Consider the following 24524-nt stretch of genomic DNA (forward strand, 5'->3'; position numbering starts at 1 on the left):
AACGTACACACATATATATCTAACAACTACATAACACGAAAGTCCCTAGAGTAAGGAGCTAGTAGATCACTTACTGGAGTTATTTTTTACATGCCAGTAGAGTTATATTGTATATATTGTATAATGGAAATCATTAATTAATACTTATTGCCCACGGGTGGATTGTTGACGTTCTAAGACATTAATAAAAAAAAAGTTGCCGATCGGTCAACCAACGAAACAGGCGCATTTTAATCTTGAATGAAATATTTCACCAGTTATCGGACAGATGAGTTTACAGCTATATACTACTTATTCAACTAATCTATATTATATCATTTTTAAATATTAATTGTCCATAGGCTAGATTACTGCAAAAAAAACTAAAAAAACATTGATTTATGAAAATAATATAGAAATAGTCATCAGCCTATTATTTAACTTAGCAAAAGTCATCGGGTTTTGAAATAACTTCTTCTCGTTAAATTTTGTTTTTTAATTATATAAGAAAGAAAAATGCAGAGTAACGTTAACAACTGATGGAGGCGATTGAAAACATAAAAAAATACGACAGATGGCTTAGAAGTTTTAAGAGATTTGCCACATATTCTGGAACTTTTGAGAAAAATCATTAGGGTCATTAAAAGAAGCAATTATACTCAATAAATCGAGGATTTCAATTAAAACGCCTAATTTTTTGACAGACATTTGAGAATTCAACAGGTCTCTCATAATAAATCTACGCTACTTCTAGCTCCAACCATTTCTGATCAATATAATATACACATTTCCTTTTTATTAAACAATCTTTAAATAGATCGAAGATTACTTCAAATTATACTCATCAGTATACGAAAATCGTTTATTAAGACCACGAACAATTAGGTTCTTAAATTTAATTCCTTCAGCATTGGCATTCTTCATGTTGGAATATGAAATATTATAAATCTCTAGAGAAAATTAATTATTTGCATTTTAGCGATTTTATAGTGTCTCGTTTGTTATTTTTGTTAACTTTATTTAAACCAAAGGGAGATAATGACTATAAAATTAAAAAATATGATCTTAAAAAGGAAAATATCACTAACCTGAGGGGGGTAATGCTCCGGTAGATTATGGGCTGCTTCTCGGTAAGCTGCTAGAGCTCTTTGCAATCTGCCTTGATCACTGTACAAAGCTCCAAGCTGAAGTAGCGCTGATATCTTAGCAGTGTCGTGTTCCCGCCTATCCCTTAGTCCACTACCATCTAATTTAGACCCTTGTCTCAGCACTGTTATGGCTTCCTGACACCGTCCGGCAGCTATGAGGGCAGTGCCCAGATTGACATAGGCCACTGAAACAAAGAAAAGTTCTTTTTAACTCCAACAATATTATAAACTAAGCGCTTATACAAGTTTCCTTTTAGCACTCTCTTTTATAGTTTCTTTACGCTGTTTGTAAAATTTCATAGAATTCCCAACGGGTTTTCTAAAGAAATGTCCTTTAAAGAAAATTCGATCCCTAAGGATACCCGTTTCCTTACTTACTTATTTAAAGTTTTTGCCAAGTCTATTTTGTGGTTTGGACTTGTACCATCATTATAAAAACAACAAAATCATAGAAAAATGTCATACCACTGTGAATAAAACGTACTAAGATTTAAAAATAGAAAGCTAATTCTTGTTTATTACCAATGACAATATTTTCTCCAGTTTAAGAATGTCGAAGTAATCAAGTTTGATTTTTGGCATTTAAGTATTATTTCCTTTTAGCTATCATCTTTCTATAGCAAGAAACAATCTATATTCCAATAAATATTCATTCAAACAATCTGAGTACGCACTCCAAAAAGCAATAATAGGTTCTTTATCAGAAATAACAAGGCAGAGTTATAACGAAAATAACGGTTATAACCTGGAAATCATACAATTATCTTCAAAAGACAACATCTCCTCCATTTTCAGAACGCCTAATTCATGGAATTTGATTTCTGGTGTTCAAATAATTCTTTAACTTAGTCTTGATTTACCCATGGCTAGAAATACCTTTATACGCAACAACAACAAGGCGGAAGCATGTCGTAAATAACAGTGATCACTTAATATATGAAAGAAGTACTACCTTCAAAGGACTAAGGAATAAAATTAAAGCCCAGTAAATATATAAAAAATACTAAATTATATGGATTCGCAGATTTCTTCAAAACAAACGACAAACAAATGAAAGTAATGAATGTTGGAAATTAAATTTTGAGTGTTCGAAGTATGGCAGCTAGAAAATTGTTATTTTCTGTAGAGGAATATCGAAACCGGGGTACCAAATGAGAGTAAAATCACCAATTATTTTAATACATTGGTATTTGTTCTAGACGATTCGTATTGCATAATATATATTGTATAATAAAATAATGTTTCCTACACTAGTTTCATAAATAACCAGAAACACTTATGGTTTCGTACACTATTATTGTTGGAAAAAAATTGGACATACTATCGCACCCGCCGAACTCTCCAGACCTTGCCCTGTCTATCAATATTTCGCATCAATGGGACACACGATTGCAAAGCAGCACTTTACTAATTTTTTAGAAGTTAGAAAATGGTTCGATGGATGATTTTGACCGAAGAACAGAATTTTTTTGGCATGACATCCACAAAGAAGAAGCACTCGCCTGAAAGACGCGCAAGATGTATTGAATCAAAAGTCCGATACTTTGAACATTTTTTTTCCATTTTCTTGACAATTATGTAGTGTTCTTCCTGTACATTTGGTAAAAGTAATTAACGTTGGACATCAAATTTTGAATGTTCCTTAGCATCTGTATACAATCAATCAAAGCAATCAAGAAGCGTCAAAACCATAGTAGGGAATGAGAATAAAATCACAATATAAAATACATAAACAAAATAAAGTTGCCGGCTTGGTGGCGCATTGGTAAAGGCGATAGGACGGTTCTCCTACTGTTACGATAGCCGCATGTTCGAATCCTGCTTGGGAATGGTCGTAAATTTAAGTTTATGATCGTTTAAAATTCGTGATCGTTCTAGGCGAGAGTGTAAAATCGGACAAGGAAAATGATCCCAGTCATGCCAGTAACCAGGCTGGGTAAGACCGGATGTATTCTGGGATAATTTCTAAAGTTAATCACTCGCCAGTCGGTAGGGTTAATGCTGAGGACCGTGGTTCGAAGCCCACGTTAAATTTTAGGCCCAGTCCAGATAAACCCATAGTTGGTCAAAGGAGACTTTAAAATATATTTTTAAAAAATCACAAATTGTTGAAATAAATTAGTATTTGCTTTAGGTGACCCGTTTTAATATATTGTATAATAAAAAAAAATATTGTGTCCCACATTAGTTCCGTAAATAACCAGAAAATAAATCTAAACCGTTATGGTTTCGTACACTATTAATGTTGGAAAATTGTCGGTCGTAAATCGAACCCAATGCTGGAACTTTAAAAAGAATCGCCCGTTTAATACGAGAGCAGGAGAGCGCGCGAGCAGCAGGTCGGGGGGCAAGGACGTAGAACGTATCAAAAACCGATACACCGGTACATAATTTATGTTTTATTTTAATTCCGCTATCGTAAACGTTCGCAGCCGCCGTAACCAGGCGGCCGTATTTTTTGATTTAGGTTCGAAAGTGTTCCGGATGGGAAAAACGATTTCCGAACCACGTAGACCCGCGACATTTGTTGCAACGTTCTCGTTCTGGTCCCCGTGTTCGCTTTTCGTCGTCGATCGCCGTTGCGCTCCCGCTTTTTGTTCTCGGTAAATATTTAGCGATCCTCTATGGCGAATCGTTTCTTCCATTGTTTGTCGGAAAAATAAACGGTTCGGTTTGCCGGATAATATGTACTCAGCGCTTGGACAAGTGAAAATAGGTCGTGTTGAACTATGGAGATGATCGGAGTTTTTCGGTGTTTCTAGAGGTTTTTTTAATATGTCCGTTATTGGGGGTTTATATTGTAGCGACCGCTACAACCATTTACGCACTACGTATTAACCTACACCAAATTGGCAACGCTGGTTTCACCTCGGTTTATTTTCTTTTCTCTACCCTATTGTAACAGTACCACTTCTACCGTACTACCGTACTTCTTTCACCTAACCTAATATCCTGTCCATTTTCCGATCGACTACATGTATCACTCAATATCGAAATAAACAAGTTGTTATTCAACCAGTGTTTTCGGTTCCCGAATTTCTTCCATAAAATAGTACTGAATTGTATGTATTGCTACAAAACACTCATCAATCGACCAAAGCAAATGCAGTTGTTCAAAAAGCATTTTAGGAAGAGAAATCTTGCTCTGCAATATTCCCAGATATTTCACAAGCTTTTGAGTAATGATAGCATTCGATATCAATCTACAAGAGCAGCAAATTGCTACTGGAGAACTATTGTCAACCGTTGAAGTCATATGTCTTCGAAAAAATGTTAGAGTCTTTCATGAGGATACTTTCTGAGTGAGCGTGGTGTTTAGGGGCCACTCCTTGATCTGCTCTATATTACTGAAATCTCATTAACAAAGGATACAATACTTGTAACAATTGATGACGACGCGGTTATTTTGGCAAAAGGTATATTTCTGCCTAAGGCTTTAGAAAAAATACAAGTGGAAATCAAAAGTATCCATTAATGGACTCGAAAATACAGCTTAATAGCTGTAAATCTGTCCATGCTCAATTTCCGTCGCGGCAGAATAACAGGTGCCTAAATATATCACTTGACTGATGCCCGATTCCCCAAGCAGAATCAATAGCATAAATTGGGAACATTATGTGAGACTAAAAGCAGAGTAAATTGGACTCAAAGTTAAGCAACTGTACTGGTTAGTCGGAAAATACTCTCAATTGTACCTAAAATCAAAGAGATTGGTTTATCAATCCATAATAAAGGCAATTTAGACATATGGTGTGCAAACATGGGTTTGTACTAAACCATCGAACCTAGTAAACTAGTAATTCAACACCACCAAAACAAAGCTCTTTGATTAATTACCAAAACTTATATCTAACCAACGAGGAACTGTACTATGACCTCGAAGGTAAATGGATTTACGAATCTATCACTTTGAGGTTTGAAATAAGGTTACTAAATCACGTGGAAGCTACTGGGCAACACGCAGGAAATCAGGAAGATTGAAGCTAAATAATCCATGCGAACTTGTATAGTGTACTAATATTACTCTGTAATTGGACCCAAACTTGGAAAATAAAAATAAACGAATTAAATCTTTACATGTGCAGTTTTCGTATAATTCGACTACGCAAGCACCAATAACAATAAATAATATTAAATTCCATATAGCAACAATGATAATTACCTCGAAATGAATCTTGATGCGAAGCTTCGCTGGAAGGAACATGTAAAAATAAAGAAAAGGACTGGAGTTGAAATATAGGAAAATGTATTTATTAATGGCAAAAAAAATCACAATTATCTTGAGAAATTCGCAAGATCGAATGCGATAGAACGGAAATAGTTAAGGGCTAGTACAAGTGATTCACACTGATATCGAGGGTGTTAAATTCTAGACAAATAACTTATTTCATTTAAAACTGACACAAACTATTACAGAGCTCGCATTGACACCAAGGAGGGTAACGGTGAGTATTTGGTGGGTTTGAACACACTCAATGTAAAAACTAATGCAATTGAAGCAGACTAGAGCAACAAAAACAGACTACTCCAAAACCAATTGTTTCTTTTACTCAGAAGCCGAAATAATAAAAGTGCTTGCCATTGCTTCTGATATTTCTACCTCAATCAAATTACAAACATAAAAAATACAGTATGTAGCGATATTATACGTAGACATTAAAACTGACACTAATTACAAAGTGTGAGTATATTAGAGTAAGGTCGGTTGTCAGCGTGGGGATGCCATTGACGAGGATGATATCTAGGCCATAAATAAAAATCAATGGCGCGGAAAATACACACGCTCTGACAGTTTGGGTTCCCCGGCGTTGACGTTTACACGCACTATGTGGTCTGCAAACTGACACGGCTGTGCTTTCCTACGTTCCGCACCGTGGCTTCTTCATTTTCCTCTTCCATTAATTAAATTCAGTGGCAGCGGGCCGAAAGCGATAACGTCTAACATTGAAATTTGCCATCACACCAAGTTCTTTATATTATACGTTAATTGCAACAACATATCATCGCCAAATAGTATTATACAATATATTGAGTTTCAATTTAAAGATAAACCTTAACTCCGAAAATATGATACACCGTATAAAACAGTCAATACACGTCTTGGATGACGTTGGATATATTGCCAATTGCACTTTGTAAAACGCTAAATTAAATGAAACTGAACTCAGATCGTGTTTTTCTAACACTTTTTTTTAATTAGCATTACTCTAGTTAAAAACAGACAGAATACGATCTGATGCGACGAAACAAGTGTCCGAATCAGCTTATAGCTTATTTAAAGTTTTATTTTGTAAATACGTCATCAAGATGTTTCATGTATTGCCTGCCGTAATTTGTAAATTCGTTTTAGAACCAGACAATATTTTTCTTACCATTTTATTCTAGTCTGTCTGATTAGTTCGAACAACTAAACGAATGAGCCTGTCACAGCCGTCTGTCCGGTTGTCAGACGTACGCAAAATTCTTGAAAGCAATAGTGATAAAAGGTTATAACTCTAACCTATAAACTATTGTGGCTGTAAAATTATCTGTAGTTTTTAGATGTACTATAATGTTAAAATAAATTATATTTGATAAAATTTTTGTTCAATTATTTGATTTAGATTAGAATTTTGTTGTAGGTGAAAACCAAACTGAACTAAAACTTGAATTGATGCGGCAACATTGCGACGTTTTAATGTCACAAATTTAAATGACGTATGTACAAAATAACTTTGAACAGACTATATATAATTCGATATGCGTTCGTACTATTCCACCTTCTTGTCAAATGTCTACAAAATTCTTCAAAATATTAATGATAATAATTAGATTTCACTCACTGGAAAACGCTGTTTATTGTTTGTGTTTGCTTCGATTGAAAATGTCAGAGTCATGATCGATGGATAGTCAGAGTTAGAAATTGGTTGCCTCTTTAATCAGTTACTTCGAACAGGAACGAAATAATAGAGGCCCCCTCTTGACATTACTTTGCGTTTGAGAGATAGGTATTGATACTATTAGATGTTAGATCTATTCGAGGTCAAATTTATAAAAACAGCAGTATATTTTTGCATATAAATATTTCTTAACACAATTATTTCATAGAAAACTGTTAGTCAGGTAAGCATCGCTAGCAAAACCTAAGGATATACGGCTCTAAGGGGCGTGTAAGCCATCCCTTCATACACTCTTAGAAAACATATGATTTAAATGATGTAAAAATAACCCCTTAAGAGGGTTAATGGAAGTCCAAGACATTGTTTCCAAATAATACCTATTTTAAAAGCATATGATAAAATTATGGACGATTTATTGTTCCAATTTATGTATCCTGACGAAACATGGATATTTGAACAGGGAATATTAGGCCACTCTTGACATTATTTTGTAACAAATAAATTGTAATTAATAATAAAGACAATAAATGTTTTTCCCATGGAGATGGGAAAAAAATGCTTATTTTACAAGATGTTAATTCGGTCCGTACTCCTCTACGGATCCAGTGTCTACTTCAAGTTTGTTACACCCAACCAGGTCAAACGGCTTCAAGTTTTCCAAAATAAGCTCCTCAGGAGAATATTAAACGCTCCATGGTTTGTCAGAAATAATCAAATTCATAGGGAAACTGACACTCCAGAAATCAAGCACTTCATATCTCAATCATTCCACAAACAACAACTCAGCTCAATTTCTTCCGAAAACGCGCTTGTTCGCGAGCTGGTCGACATGCTGGGAGCTTAGCACCGCGTCACCGCTAAGCTCTCCCCCTTTTCCAGGCTGAAACGACCTCATCCGTCGCTACAGTCATAATTTTTGCCCCCATACAACAGTACCCAGTTGTGTGTTAACTCAGGTTCGCGAATCAATAGAATCGCCGGGCCCTCGTGCCCAATAACGGCTGCCCGATCAGCGGGTGCCATATCCCCAAATTTAATGCAGTAGCAGTAGTGATCCACAGGGGTCAACTGTGAGGCGGTTTCGGTTTAGTGTATTGGTAAGCCCAGAGGCAGTCCCACATAACCCGGTCCAACTTGTCACTCCAGGGCAAGTCTCCGCGACCAGGTATGCGTCATGCATTCCACCGCCTGGTTTTTAGGCCAGAAAAAAAAAACAATAAATGTTGACGGAAAAAGGTAAAAGAATAACGGAGGTTTTGGTATTCATAATATATTTAAAAGAACCATTGCAGATATATTATTTTTCATGATGGAAACAGGCATGGCTTTATTTCTAGAGCTGAGTTATGGTTTTGCCACTCGTTGGGGTTTTATGTAATTAATATTTTTTGAGAAACAAACTTGACAAAAGATGCACAACGTAAAAATACATGCATATAAATACATAAAGTAGAAAGAAGCATTGTCCATCAGACAGAAAAAGAAATTGACAGATGATGGAACAGTTAACAAGTTCTTGATTAAATAGACATTAACAATTTGGTAATTGATCTGAACAGTGATTGTGATAGTTAAAGTGACTGAATTCAACTTTTTTATTCTGGGATTATAACCCAGAAAAACAGGTAAACCAGCTTAATATAAGCCACTCTACAGGTGCTTGACACGTGCATGGAAGGATAGCACGAGGAACGGAACCCATCAACATCAGATGGTCGACGACATCCCACGAGACTAGCCTGATGGACGAAAACTACAGAAGCCCATCATGCATACCATCAACACATGAACACCCTTGCCTCACGAAACGGGGAACCACACTTATAGGTACCCTCAAACAAGTCGAAACGCCCTAAGATGAACGACGTCTTGCTACCACTTCGACGGCAGCTGATCCCGTAAAACTCCTGGTTCAGGTTGGGATCCCCATCTCATCAGCAGTCCCTGGACGTTTGTTTGCGTGATTGCGGGTGCACTCTGGAACCTGCACCACATAGAGCTACGTTCCACGGTAGTTCCACTAGGAGGGGAACTATGTGGCGACCGCCACGATCCGTTAGGCCACCACGCATTCATCAACAACAAGTTCAAAGGTTGGCAACACTGGTGAATTGGTACCATACAGTTCTGAGCTATGAAAGACCATCACGACGACGTCTCGCTCTTTTTTCTTTTCTCCATGCCCTTGTAACAGTACCACCTCCACAGCGCTACCGTACTTTCTCTACCTAACCTAATATCCTGTCAAATCTCCCGTCGACCACATGTATAAATTATAAGTAAAAATAAACAAGTTTGATTCAACCGGTGTTCTTAGTTGTCGTGCAAATTCCTTCCAAAAATAGTAGTGAGTGTTCGGACAAGCAGTCGTAGCGGCAGCCACACATTTCGACCGACTGACTGACCCCACTAACATTCCTACCAGTATATGTATTAGGTCAGGATTTATGAAGAGGAAGTTGAGATTAAAACTGTTTTGCAGATATAGCAAATGCATTAGGGGGAATGTAGATATTAAATCTAATTTTATAAAAGAAAATATACACACCCAAAAATTATGGTATCGCGAATCATTTGACAATAATATAAAAAAAAATTCAGAGATTAAACTTTTCGAACTGAAATATGATTAGTGATAGGAAATAATTAAAAATCCTGATGGGAAGCAGCTTCAATTAATTGTTTAAGGCACCTACATGAGACTCAATTAACAAAGAACATTGAATGGTAACTGTCGTCTGCTATCTGTGGTTTAATAAGTTAGAGGATAAATTAATTGGAATTCCTTTATCATAAACCAACTGCAAACTTAGTTTGCTTAGAATCATAATGCATCTAATATAAGACAATGAATAATTAAACGTATAATAACTTCGAGTGCACTGTCTTCGGATCAACACAAACCAATATAATTTCATTACTTTATTAAATACCGCCGGTTTATTCATATTAATATTAAATTTGTACGGAATAGTGAATAAACAAGCGCCTGGAATGTAAAAAATACTTCACGGATATATACTCTTGCGTCGACAATAAATTATGTAAAAGGCTAAAAAAGTTTTACCGGGTAGGTTGAGTTTTTCTTTTAGTGTTAGGTTTCTGGAAATTCCTCGGAGAATTTCAGGAAACTCGGAGTTGATGGAATTTTAGAAACAATATAAAGAAACTTTTGAAGGAAACTTTTATTAAAAATGTCGGTCAGTTTATAAAATTGTCACAGGAATCGATCAAATTTATATGTAATTTATAGTTGGATATGTGACATATAAAAAGAGAGGCAAAATAGATATTTTACTTTAATTAAATACTATGTAGCGAATTGAGGCATCTCGAATTTTACATCGTGGAATAACGGTCTACAAAATACCCAGAAATATAATTCCAGATGTTGAACACGGGCGGGGTGCCAATTGGAACCCGACACCGAATAGCTGGCGGCAACCCCGAGACGTTTATCTGGGATATTACTGAAGGGTATTTCGGTCATTCAGTGCTCAACCCTCGTTTGGTTTAGACGTGCCACCATCGACTGCCCAAGCCTCGTCAACAGGTAACTCCGCTGCCATCCGTTTTATTATTTGTATTTTCACATTTTTTTATATTGCCAATAAATAACGGTCACATTATGTAAACACCACTGTTTTATTTCGTTTTACCTCCATTCACCGAGCCACATCATTTTACCCTAAAGTGGTGACCCCGACGTGATCTTTCGCAAAATTGGGTTTGGACTCGTGAATGGAGGGTACGTAGAAAATGGTGTATTTTACGTGACCGTTATATTTTTTTTTGTTTCAAAATTTTAAATATTTTTAATTCGATTCGTTTTCAATTTTACCTTCAAGGTTCATTTTCATTTTATTCCGATTAATTTCATTATTTCCAATTCATTTTTTTAAAATTTTTTTTTGTCAAAATTTTTATTTCACAATCTTTTGGAATATTTTTACATCACTGCTTAATCATCAGCGTCTCGGCTAAACATTTCTTTCGGCGCTATGTTTAAATCATAATGTCTTCCTTCGCTCGCCGTCTCCGTCATAATGGCAGATATTTTGATTTAAAAGGCTTTGGGCAGCTTCGGTCGGATACCGTCGTTATTTGTTTTTTTCTGAATTAACCTAACGTATGTGACTACGGATTAGTCACAGAGCAGCTCCAGAAGCTAGGTACCGATTGCAGTCACTGTAGACTCGTTATGTCTTCGCCGAAGTACCAGAATTGCTAACGTCTCGTCGTCGAAGAAAATAAGCTACCACGTCGTCGAACAGTCGATCCTCCCACAGCGTCGATTACGGGAGCCCTGTCTGAAGAATAGCTTGTTTTCAACGTCGTCGATGGACCACATTCAAGTGCCAAAGCGACGATGATGCAACGGTATCTGTAGGACCGGAATATATCAACAGCCGTACCAGATCGCAACCGTACCAACCACAACCGTTTCGAACTATCATATTTTTTCAAAGCCAATTTTACACAGCACATTTTGTTTGGTATATGTTTTTTTTTGTATTTGATATTTTTTGCAAACATTTTTGTATTTTTGTTGAAGTAATTTTATGTAAAATTCTGGCAGGGGAGTATTGTAGCGAATTGAGGCATGTCGAATTTTACATCGTGGAATAACGGTCTACAAAATACCCAGAAATATAATTCCAGATGTTGAACACGGGCGGGGTGCCAATTGGAACCCGACACCGAATAGCTGGCGGCAACCCCGAGACGTTTATCTGGGATATTACTGAAGGGTATTTCGGTCATTCAGTGCTCAACCCTCGTTTGGTTTAGACGTGCCACCATCGACTGCCCAAGCCTCGTCAACAGGTAACTCCGCTGCCATCCGTTTTACTATTTGTATTTTCACATTTTTTTATATTGCCAATAAATAACGGTCACATTATGTAAACACCACTGTTTTATTTCGTTTTACCTCCATTCACCGAGCCACATCATTTTACCCTAAAACTAATTATATAATACTATCTTGATATTGATATATTTTTAAGTCTTGTATTTCATATGTCAAATGCAAAATATAATATTTGAACAATTTCTATTTAAAATACTAAATACAATGTGCGGCAAAAGTCCCACTACCATTTTGCTACTGAAACTACATGTCTTCTAGACCTTGCTCTCACATTTCAGGCGTGGTTCAGGCAGGTTCGAATCGTGTTTTGGTACCGTTTAGCAGTAACACTATCTGCTACACCTTGGTCATTTTCAAAAAAATAGGGACCAATGATGTTTCCAGCATGAATACCACACCATAAAGTTCTATTTAGTAGATGCAATGATGTCTCATGACAATTGAGGATTATGTATTCCTCAAGACCGACTATTCAGTTTATATCGCCGCTGAGAAGAAAATTGGCTTTTTATCGTTCATTATCAATTTAGAGGAAAAATCTTGAATTTCACAAAACAGCATTAGAATTGCATTCCTGTACTCAACTCGTTGATGAGCATCTCTCACTAGCAATTTTTTTGACTAACTGAAATTTGTACGGGAACATTTTATAAGCAGTGTTAAAAATTCGCTATTAACTGCGCGCAGGAATGAGTAACTGACAACCACATCTCCGAATTGATGTTTCTGGAGACTCTGCAACTTTATCGCGTACCAGAACCACATTTTCAGCGTTACGAGATGTCCGTCGCCTTCCAGAGCGAGGTCTATCTGCTATCGTACCGTACTGTCGAAAAGTCCATGAAAAGAAATTCCTTTCATGAATACTAGATCTTCAAATGTACTATGAGGCAAACAGCCTCTTGTTGGAGAACAAAGAAAACCTACTAAAGAATACAATGTTTGCTTTTTGCTTTTATCATTTAGGAAGCTCACTAACTTCAACGCCATTTTTGGTGTTAATTGTTATCCCTAATAATCTATTCATCATCTTCTTTACTAGTACTGCTATTTCTATTAGTCTCAAGTATTATTTCACGTAATGTTTATTTCAATAAATTATTTCCGGAAAAGATATAAGGTTCATTGCCTATCATTCTCGTGTTATTTTCTGGCCACTAACGCATTTTGTAAATAGGACAGTGACATATTTTTTAAAAAATGTTAAATATTCTATCTGAACTCTCTTTTAGTTGTGTCACTGCATTGCATTTGATTCGATCCTAAATACTATAGAATCACATAGTCATAGAATTCACTTGATTCTTGAAACACTGGATAGTTTCAGTGAAGTAAAAAATATGCGAGTTTTATATAATTCCACCACTTCTTTTCAATCTGCTTGGTTCTATTCTTTTAATATGTGCATAAAACTCTAGCCTTCGCCTTTTACATCTAAATATGTATTGTTAAAATGTTTCACTTATTGAATTTACCTTTAGCCTCTGTACTCCTTTTTCAGTGTGTTTTGGGATCTCTTTCTATTCAAAATGAGAGCTTCAGCTCAGTAAAGGCACTCCAGCATGATGACAGTTTTGTATATTTAGAGATCCATATTTTATTGTAGATGTCTTTTCTAAGTCTAAAAGCTGTCATTCCTAAAAAAGCATTCCTGTCTAGTCCAGTTTCTTGAATAGTTTCGCTAAAATATTTAAAATGAGAAACTTTTTGGATTTTTCCGTATTTAGTTTTTAAAAATGTTGATGTTAATTAAATGCCAATCATAAACACTGTTTTCCTATATGAAATCTGAAGATTTGAATCTGTTTGAGTATCCCGAATTAGAATCTCCATGACATCTGTCAAAGGCAAACAGTCTATCGTCATTTTGATTCTTACTTATTTGAATGGTTGGTCAGTTTTAAAATACGACTTTATTTTGTACCACTCTTGGATTGCTTTGTCTAAGACTACTTGAAAAGTGATGGGGAGAGCATCATCTTGTCTCACTTCTATTTTACTTTCAAAGGATTCCGATATAACTCTTTTAAATTCACCTTGTATTTTATAATAGTCAGCGTTTGTCTGATAATTATATTGGTTTTTAAATCCAGAACTTTTTCTTTAATAATTCAGAAAAGAGATTTACGTCTTTCAGAATGTAGGCTTTTTTGAAGTCTACAAATGTACAAATAACTTTCTTATTTTAAAGTTTTTGTTATCTGAGAATTGTTTGAATATTTGTTCTAGAGGAGATCTGGTCTAAACTCTGCGCGATACTCACCTATTTTGCATTATATATGTATATAATAATAACGAAGTGGCTTAAAATATAAATAATATCAAAACTGTTAACAAAAGGCGAAGGCGGTACTTTCTCAGTTGATATTAACTACTTCAATAGACTGAAAGAGTCGTTATTCGCTTTTAACATTGTGGTATTACCATACTACTACTTAATCTTGAAAGATTAAAAATGAATGTATGTGATGCTTGTGATATGATTACAAAAATAATGTACATCGGTTAACATATCGGCCTATGGGAACTCTAATATTCTCTATTACTTATGTATATAATAATAAAGTGCCTTAAAAAATAAATAATATCAAAACTGTTATCAAAAGGTGAAGGCGAGACATTCTCAGTCGATATTAGCCATAACACGATGCACCTCGCTCCAGATTTCCGTTTAATATTACTCCTAAACCTTATAAAACATCAATATTTAACGGTTTAAGCTTTCAGACGGCTCTCGGTTAGCAGTTAAGCTTTTATTACTTCCTTGGTTGCCGTCAAGACGGGGGTTTTGTTATTAATTTAAGATATTTTATCTCGAATTATAAACTTCGCCGGAGTTCCGCGGATTCTGTTTACTTTTTCGTGCGAGCTAGGCGAATCTATACCTTCTTTTCATTCTGATCTCGCTATTTTAGATTCTCTGTCCGCCCGCTGTGTGCTGTATAGCGGTCTCGCTCGTTCTGGAGCGCTTTTGCGGCTGTTGGAGAGGGATTCAGCCATTTTAATGCTACTGCGAGCCAGACACTGCCTCTGGGAATAAATATTGATCTTTCATTTCCAGGATTTGAGCGCTTTAAATTATATAATTAGATATTTTTTTCTGAAATTAGTATTTGTTAATATAAGCCAGTCTTTAATAGTCAAGTACTGGTTACAGCATCGTTTCTGGCATGAACAACAACTCATTGCATGATACTCAACCACTTTTTTACATTAAAAAGGCATGTAATGATAAATATTGCTGTATTCAAAATATTTTCAATAACTTTTTAAACTGTTTGCAACGTGGCAATGCCGCATCGATAGAACTCCATTGGCTTGGTAGCGATCTAAACATTAATCACTGCTGGAACTTCTGCAACATTTCGAAACCGTGTGTCAGCTATGCTATGCTCAATGATTTGCCGTCTCTTTTAAGGAGTCTTACATTTGTCTATGAATTATTATAAACCTTCAGGCCATTTTTTATCATTAACGTCAAAACCATGACCCTTAAATAGCTAAAACCGAAGCTAGCAATTGGGTTATATGATGAGTTTTACATCAAATTTCTTCAACCCAAACAACAAAAGTAACCAATGGAGAAAATGCAATATTGACGGCTGTATGATTAGCTTAATACTACGCATTCTCACCAATAGATATCCTTGAATAAGATACATATAAATGCATAATATAATCCGTTTATTAGATGGCTGAAGCATAGCACTGAACTGCTAGACGTTTAGTTGCGGATTTTTAACAGAAATAAATAAGTAGTGATGACATAATTCATAGTAACAGATCATAATTTTTATGAACTTTTAAGAAAAAAATCAAAACTATCACAAACCAGGTAATAATGTGATGTTCTTTTATTTGATATTATATCTTTAGATATTTGATTGCGGAGCGTAGTGCTCGAGAGCTTGAAAACATATTATCTTGTTCTTTTCGACAAAGAATCATAATCGGAATATATATGAAATTATGGTGATAATTGTTGGTATTTGAGTTAAATATACAACTTATTAAATTTTATTTTTACTTACAGTTACCATCTTTTTTGTCTTAAAAACATAGTCGGAGCAAACCCCATTCCTAATGTCCATATTGGAGCATCTTTAACAACCTAAACATTATTCACTACAACATATATAGCTCTAGTTGGGGGTTTGCAGCTGCTGTGGCCCCTAACTATGTTAGTATTCTATTTTTCGCCTTATACGATCTTAATCCATGCTCCTTTCGGAATTGTTCGCTGGATATTCTACTAAAACAACCGTAGAAGCAACGGCATCGAAGACCGATCCAGCTTATCATGTCTGCGGTAGATCACATGTCTAGATAGATATTTCTTTCAGCGATATACAACTAAATTTCCTATAAATGATGCTTACTCAGTTCAAAGCTCGAATAAAAATAAGTAGAGGCGTTAGAGAAATATACATTACATATGATGCTAATGCAAAAATCGTTAATACTTATGTCGTTATTCTATTTAAAAGCATTGGATCTATCGACCAGTATCAATTGATTACTTTTTATAATAGACTGTTTCATTAAACTACCTTCAATCGTCAACTATTTTTCCCTACTAGTTAAATTAACAGGTCAATTGAAAAGTCCCCGGCCTGACACATAGATGATGCTATTAGAGCTTTTTCTAGCTTTTTTTGGTTAGCACTAACTCTCAAAAGATGCGTGTATAAATATAGCAACTGTTTGATCATTAGTTTGTGAATTATAGCATTTTGAGTGAAGCAACTTTTGTTATTGTGAAAAAAAAACGGATAAAGAGGAATTTCGCGTGTTGATCAAATATTGCTTTTTGAAGGGAAAAATACAGTTAAAGAAAAAACTTGGCTTGATGCCGAGTTTTCAGACACTGCCCCCCGAAAATCAACCATCAAAGATTGGTATGTTAAGTTTAGACGTGGTGAAATGAGACGGTGAACGCAGTGGACGCCCAAAAGAAGTTGTTACCGACGATAGTATTAAACAAATCCACAAAATGATTTTAAATGATCGCAAATTGAAATTTTATAAAATAGCAAACACTCTAAAGATATCAACTGAACGTGTACATCACATCATTCAAGAATATTTGGGAAAGAAAAAGCTCTGTGCAAAGTGGGTACACGTAAGCTCAATTTTGACCAAAAACAACAACGGGTTGATGATTCGGAACAGTGTTAAATGAGTGGTGTGAAGATGATCAAGCGCAATAAACCCGAGTTTTGTGTCGATATGTGATAATGGATGAAACATGGCTCCATCATTTCACTCCGAAGTCCAATCGACAGTCATCCGAGTGGACCACACATCCGAGTGGTCTTGAAAGTGATATCCTAAATTTAAGCATAATATGAAGTTTGTGACGTGAGTACAAAAGAAACAACAAAACATTAATACAGCAGCCTTCGGGAACTCTCATTTTTAGCATTATTTTATGATGTAATAAGGTAAAAGAACAAAATTTTGATTGATAAATAGTAAAATACTTTTGACTGTATTTACCTTATCTTGGTAACAACTGTTAGTTAAAATTTTGATTGACTTTTTCAATTTTTTAAGATTCTCGATGTTTATTCAGGCTTTTTGAATGTTGGAATGAACTTCTTTCGTTGATGTTTCAACGAATAATAACTGTAGATGAACAAGATTGTTTCAACTGTCTAATATCTAACACTATTTAACAGCCAATAATGTTAAGGTTCACAATGAATGATATTTGAAATCAGGAAACAACATTCAGTAAAAGCAATATTATTTTCATCATTATTTTATCACGTAATAGGATAAAGAGAACATAATTTTTATTGATAAATTGTAAAATGCGTTTAACTGTGTTTATATTACTTTGTTTTTTAGATCTATCAATGATTATTCAAAGCCCTTTGAATGTTAAAACTTCTTTTGCTGAAGATTCAACGAATAATAATTTTAAATTATTCATATATCAAATCGACGACATACAAAATCAGACAGTAATATGGTATGTTAAGGAGGACATTAAAACAAAAAAAGAAAACTGTGTATTGAGAATGTTATAACGAACATTGCCTTTAGAAAACTAATAACGCCATGCCCAGATGCAGTTCGTTAGAGTATGGTCGTCGACGGTGAAAAACTTCCGCGTTATCAAGCATCATATACATCGTGGTGATGTATTAATGCGGCAATGAATCCCGAAAGCGTTTAGTTTCCTCGAACTTTTTCCAACAACTTAACTCGTTGAAATAAACAAGACATTGGACGCGAAGCGACGCCAAGAATAATGAGCATGTAAAGAACAAAAGTTCGGTCTAGATGGCTTCTAATTTACTTGGAAGTGAACGCGACCTTCTGCACAAAGGCGGCCTTATGAATACGTAATCTGTTGAGGAGGCAAACTTCTTGTAATTAGCACTTTTTATATGAAAATCCTTTCAAATGAGAAAAGAGCTCCGAGCGCAAAATGGATACTCCCTTCAAATAAGACTAATTTGCAATGAAAATTTCGACGTTACCGAAACTCCGAACGCAACCGCGATAATGGTATTCGAGAACTGAAGATGCCTCGTCGTTTTCGGTTTTATTTTATAATGGGGACTATTCCCGGGTTTTTATTCTGTATAATTGCAGCTGCTGCTGCACATTTCTGCATAATTATTAGAGTTTTATTTAAAAAGCGCGTGACACACATGTTACGACCCTTTATTCAGTACAACTATCTAATAACACTTCCTTCTTATTGTTCTTAAAATCCATATCCAATATTCCATATAGTTTTAAATCAAGGGGATAGTTTTCACACATAATTTAACTATATGGAGTATAAAGGGGGTTTTGTCTTGTCAACCTATGAGTAAATCCATTTTTACCGAGCTGTTGGAGTACTTTGACACAACTATAGCAAGATGCCAGCATAGCCATTCATACTTAATGTTGTGATGACTAATATATTTTTATCTTGCTCCACTCTATTTAATGCGATATCCAATAACATACCTAAATATTTGACACTGCTCAACTTTACCACTGCTGCTGTACAGTTATATATTATTTTTTGGTAATATTCGTAGGAACAGATCTGAATTTATTTAGTTAAACCGGCAGCTCTGATAAGTCATTCTGGCAAGAATAGTAGAAAAGAAGAAGAACTTACAGTGTGATTATGTGAAGCTGCAAAACTCCCAGAAAGAAATTTGTAAGAATTTCTTAAGAAATATAAAGGATAAATAACCAATACTGTCACTGAAGGTAACATGAAATGAAATACTTCTAAAATTCAAGTAGGGCTAAAAAATGCCGAAGTTTAAGCCCTCAACCTTGTTTATAATATTAATGGATAAAATAATGAATATTGTTTATTTCTGTTTAACTATCGCTTCTGCTGCACATCATTGTTAAAGGTTTTTTTATTATAAAAACATATGGCACACATATTAAACTACTTATTCACTACAAGTGTTCAGTAATGATATCCAGTAAATTCAGACCTAATTTAATTATTATTTCATGGATTTACTCAGCACCTAATTTTAAAACACTGGACAGTTTTCACACATTATTGAATTATTTAACTATATAGTACAACGGCATTTTGTCATTTCAACCTCCGAGGCTGTTGTGGACATTTTTATAGTTATTCATACATAATCAAGCAATAGTTATAGCTATAAGCTAATATAGGTATCCATAGCTAATTTCCTTTTATCGTGCTCCTTTCTTTTCAAGTTTATATTATACCTAAATAATACATCAGTATTGGACCCTATTCTCATCTGTACAGTCGTTATGGTACATCTAACTTCAACATCATTGCTGTGTGGTTTGGATTTTTATTGATAATATTCGTAGAGACAGATTTGAGATTATTTCGTTAAATCTTCACCTCAGATAAGACATCTCGAGAAGAATAGTAGAAAAGAAGAAAACCCTCGTTCACTCGAACTACAAACAATCAAGAAAATCTTTTGGTTTTTAATATCACTTTAAGCTCCAAGTAAAAAAAAAATTGTAAACAAAATTCAAGAAATATAGAGGATAAATAATCAGTACTGTCAAATCAAAATCTTTCAAAAATCTAAACAGGACTAAATATAGGGCATACACATATGGAAAGAATAGAAATATGGGTAGCAGCTTTTTAAGATAATGTAATAATAACAACTGCTAGGTCAGAACGTTTACAGAACATCTTAATAATATAACAGAAAATGATAGTGAACAAAAACTAATCAGAAGAAATAAATATCAAAACTGAAGATGTGTAAATTGAGCAAGTAAATGTATTCAAACATTTGGGTATAAAAATCGAATACAACGGAAACCTGGATATGGAAATGAATATCAGAATTGTAAAAACCGCGAATTTAACCACTTAAGAGAAAGTGTGATGATTATATCATGGAGGTACTTTAGAAAACAACCACAAAACATAGAAATATAGAATGGGAACTTAAATGGAAACACCTGTAACCTGTAACTGGAACTGTAACGTTTTTCGCGTCAGAATTACTAGACCGAAGCTAGAAATATTACAGATTTCTTTTATTTCTTTCGATTTGACCAGATTCTATTCTATCGGAACAATTAGTGATAAAAACAATCTGATCTGGTCTTCGTAAATAGTATGGTATTCCCCATGAGACAAAAGGATTTTACAGAAATGGAATTCCCATCACTAAAAGAGAAATCACCCAAATCCCGTCCTCAATCGAGGACCCAACAATGGAGCTGGACCCATAAAAATCCCGACACAGATTTCGACGCCCTCTTCTTCTCCGGGCTTCCTCGAGTAGCTATGTCGTCAAATGTCAATTGTCAATCACTGGAATAAATCATAAATATTCCGTTAGTTTATATCATTTTACCACGTCCAGGCTATATTGTTTTTTTTTTGATTTCTATGTATAATTGTAAGGAAATGTATTATTATGGCGTTATTTTTGTAGCATTTAAGGTCAATATTATTTGTTTCAATGCAAAAATTCTACTCTTCAAACGGACTAGATTGATTACGGATCCAAATGTGACATCATTACTTAAGCTATATGCAATTCCCAATATTAATTTCAAAAATAAGTCATTGATTAAAATCTACATCGACAAATTAAAATACGTAGTATATAATTCGTCTTCACAGATCATTTCTCTTAACCTATCGAGAAGGAAAATTTGGCTACTACTTTTTTTTATTACGAATTCAAGAAAGACCCGTTAGCCTCTTGAACTTCTTAGGGTCGTTGTTACATGTTTTGTAGTAAATATAATTTAAAAATATCATTTATAGATTAAGGATAGCTACATAAAGCAGTCAAAACTATATATAATTCCAGGTAACATATATAACTAGAAATGTATAATAACAATAAATAGTTGTTGGATACAAACATATAGCAATAGTATTCTAAAATGTAGTAAGCCATGTCCTAGATTTGATTGACGAGAGTTTTTTTATTAATTAATTATTATATTGTAACTAGTCATTTCCGACTAATCTACAATTTTTCTTTATGATAACTTAAATCTAGGTATATAAGTAGGAGGACTCATCGGCCCTAACTCAGTTTCTGGTGAAATAATGTTTGTACATGTCACTGCTGTATTTTTTATTATATGCACCTCACACTACACAACCCTACACAAGATCAGATGATTTGATTCTTTTGAGTTTGTGTTCTTCTCTGGTGGTATCCAAAAGCCGCAATACTTCAATATTCGCATGAGAATGGAGTCTTTCCTCATGCCCCCTTGCAATTCTCTTAATTTCTTGACTGACTGTGAATATCTGAAGGTCTCGATGTAGGTAGTAGTCATGTAGTATTTGGTTATGCCCACAATACTTCTCAGGACTTAGAAAAATTGGAAAAATTTGTATTTTATTTATGTTACTCTTTGCAGAACATCCCTATAATTGAACTCCGTATGTCCAAATATCCAATTGTGATTTTCTTCCAATTAGCCAATATATTTTCCTATATTTCAATTCCAGATGTTTTCTTTTCTTCTTTATATGTTCCTTCCAGCGAAGTTTTGCACCAAGATTAATTCCGAGATATCTAGTATTATTTAATGTTATTGGTGCTTGTACGGTTTGATTGTAGGTGAACTGCACATGCACATATATACTTTCGTTAATTTTTATTTTCCAAACTTTTGTTACTAATTATTTATATTGTCACTTGTCTACTGTAATTTTCGTGTGGCTTCTTCAATATTGTCTCCGACAGCTATAATCGCAGTGTCATCAGCAAATGTAGCCATCGTAATATTCTCCATTTGTGGAATATCACAAATGTAGAGTAGATAAAGCATTGGCCCCAGTGCACTTTCTTGTGCTTTAGCTTCTTATATGGTAGAGTAAGCTTTTTCTTGTTTAACTCTAAATATTCTGGCTGTAATGTACGATTTTAGTAGTTCGGTGTATTGTTTTGGTAATATTTTTTGTAGTTTATGTACAAGGCCTTCATGCCAAACCTTATGGAAGGCTTGTGTTTTAGCTAATAATATGGCTGAGCATAATTTTTTACTTCCGTAGGCTTTTTCAATAACATCTATTATTCTGTGGACCTGGTCAATTGTTAAATGCTTTTTAATAAACCCAAACTGGTGTGCTAGTATTAGATTTTTTCTCTATATGATCTATTGAGGTGAGTGATAATATTTAGTGGACTTATTTTACGTTAGTGAAGATTGCTTTATTTTAATAATATATATTTCCTTATATAACCCATAGTCTGTGAGGAGGGTTATCAAGGTATCCAGATTGCCTATATCAAGGACGTCCTTTAGATGTTCCCCAATACCATATTTTTCTCCTAGTTGTGAGTATGTCCTGCATCATGTCAGATTGATTGTTATTCGTTGAGCTGCATAGAGTGCATGTTGAGAACAGTCGTTCTTCCCAGAAGTTCCTTGTAGAAAAAGGTGGACAAAATTTATCCTAAATATCACATATAATGCCAGCTGTTTGTGTCTTGTTCAGCAACTTTTTTTACTTCGTGGAAAGATCAATTATCTAACGAAATTTTATAAAACATTTCATATAATTAACAAATAACTAGAATAGCAGGGCTCTAAATTATTCTGTTTTGGGATTGTTTATGATGTGGCGCGATTGTTTGTATTTTATAGGCGCCCAAGGTAGGTAAACAAACCAAGTTTCGGTATAGTTATCGAGTTTCGAGGGGTGATAATAACGGGAATAATAAATCTTTAAGATTTCAAATTCGGGAAGTTTCATATTACCATTATAATTTGATATATTTTACCTGAAACAATATGGGTCTGGTTAAAAAGGTATATAAATAGACGGTATTCATTAAGTTCCAGAAGTTTATGCGGTAGTATATTAAAACCTCTCGGTCTAATCAAATTGCTACAGCTTCCATTTTAATCAATGGAGTTTATTAGAAATATCGTGCTGGTGGAAATGAAGCTAATGAATTATTAATTAATCTATTGATTATCAAGCTTTCCAAGAGTATATTTAAATGTCTCAAATTTAATAAAAAAAAAGGTTGTGGAAAGTTGTTTTCTTATTTAAAAATTGTTTTAGGAAACTTATTTGTATTATGTTTCAAAAAATAATCAATGATATATCAATTGAGGTTAATAGTAAAGTGTCCAATTAACCGAAGGTGATTTTCAGGAGCTCAGTTTACCACCCGTGCACTAAGTAAAAAAATGAATTGCTCAATGAATGCATAAATTGACCGAAAGATAGGCAAGATGTATATAACGAAATGGCCAATAATTTGAATAAATACATTTTTCCATTTTTTTTAGGAATGTTCGTCTGGTTGGTCGGTTGGAATGTGTAGCTGTCGATGCGATTGTTTGTCCGAATACTCACTACGATTTTGTGGAAAGATTCGCACGAGAACTGAAAATACTGGTTGAAGAAATACTTGTTTATTTCGATTAAAATTGATACATGTGGTCAACGGGAAAATGGACAGGATATTAGGTTAGGTAAAGGAAGTACGGTAGGGCTGTGGAAGTGGTACTGTAAGGGGATAGAGAAAAGAAAAGAGAGCGAGACGTCGTCGTGGTAATCTTTTATAGCTGGGAAGCGTGTGGTAACAATTCACCAGCGTTGCCAACTTTTGACTTTGATGTAGGTGAATGCGTGGCCTAAAGGGTGTAAAAAAACCGTAATGACTTTAAGATGCCGCTGGTATAATAGACTTAAACTCTCGGTGTTATTTTATGGTCACCGTTGAACCACCAGTTTAAAATGATCCCAGTCACGCCAATAACCAGGCTGGTTAAGACCGAATGTCTTCTGGGATGATTTCTAAAGGTGGTCGCTCGCCAGTCGGTAGATTTAATGCCGAGGACCGTGATTCCCAACCCACGTGAAACAGTAAGTCCAGTTGACATAAACCCGTAGTTGGTAAAAATATACATTAAAAAAAAGTGTATGTGCTCTGAGTGCCCGATATTTTAGAACTATTATTCTTCGAAACACGGCGAGTGCATATCCATGAAAACGTGGAAGATTAACATATTAATTATAGAACTAAAAATACTGAAATGAACAGCGGGGAGGCGGAAAAAGCGCAGTTTTTCCGTGATCCTACAGTAAGATCGTTAAAACTGTATCAACCGCGTTATCATATTTATGTTGTCAAACGGGGGACGACAGACGACAAAAAAGCGATCCATTACCGT

The 24524-nt window shown here is 34.8% G+C and overlaps 1 protein-coding gene across 2 annotated transcripts in view; it reads right to left on the minus strand.

The window, feature by feature from the left end:
- The window catches only part of LOC143205184 (protein O-mannosyl-transferase TMTC2), a 456770-nt gene that overhangs the window by 86433 nt on the left and 345813 nt on the right, over positions 1 to 24524 (minus strand). For both annotated transcript variants that reach the window (XM_076418306.1, XM_076418305.1), the window contains exon 8: positions 1068 to 1312. In XM_076418306.1, the coding sequence (XP_076274421.1) occupies positions 1068 to 1312 (245 nt within the window). The remainder of the gene's footprint in view (positions 1 to 1067; positions 1313 to 24524) is intronic.

The sequence above is a fragment of the Rhynchophorus ferrugineus genome, unplaced genomic scaffold (genome assembly GCF_030347505.1).
Source record: "Rhynchophorus ferrugineus isolate W39M unplaced genomic scaffold, kcgeb_rfMv2 rfM11, whole genome shotgun sequence".
NCBI lineage: Eukaryota > Metazoa > Arthropoda > Insecta > Coleoptera > Curculionidae > Rhynchophorus > Rhynchophorus ferrugineus.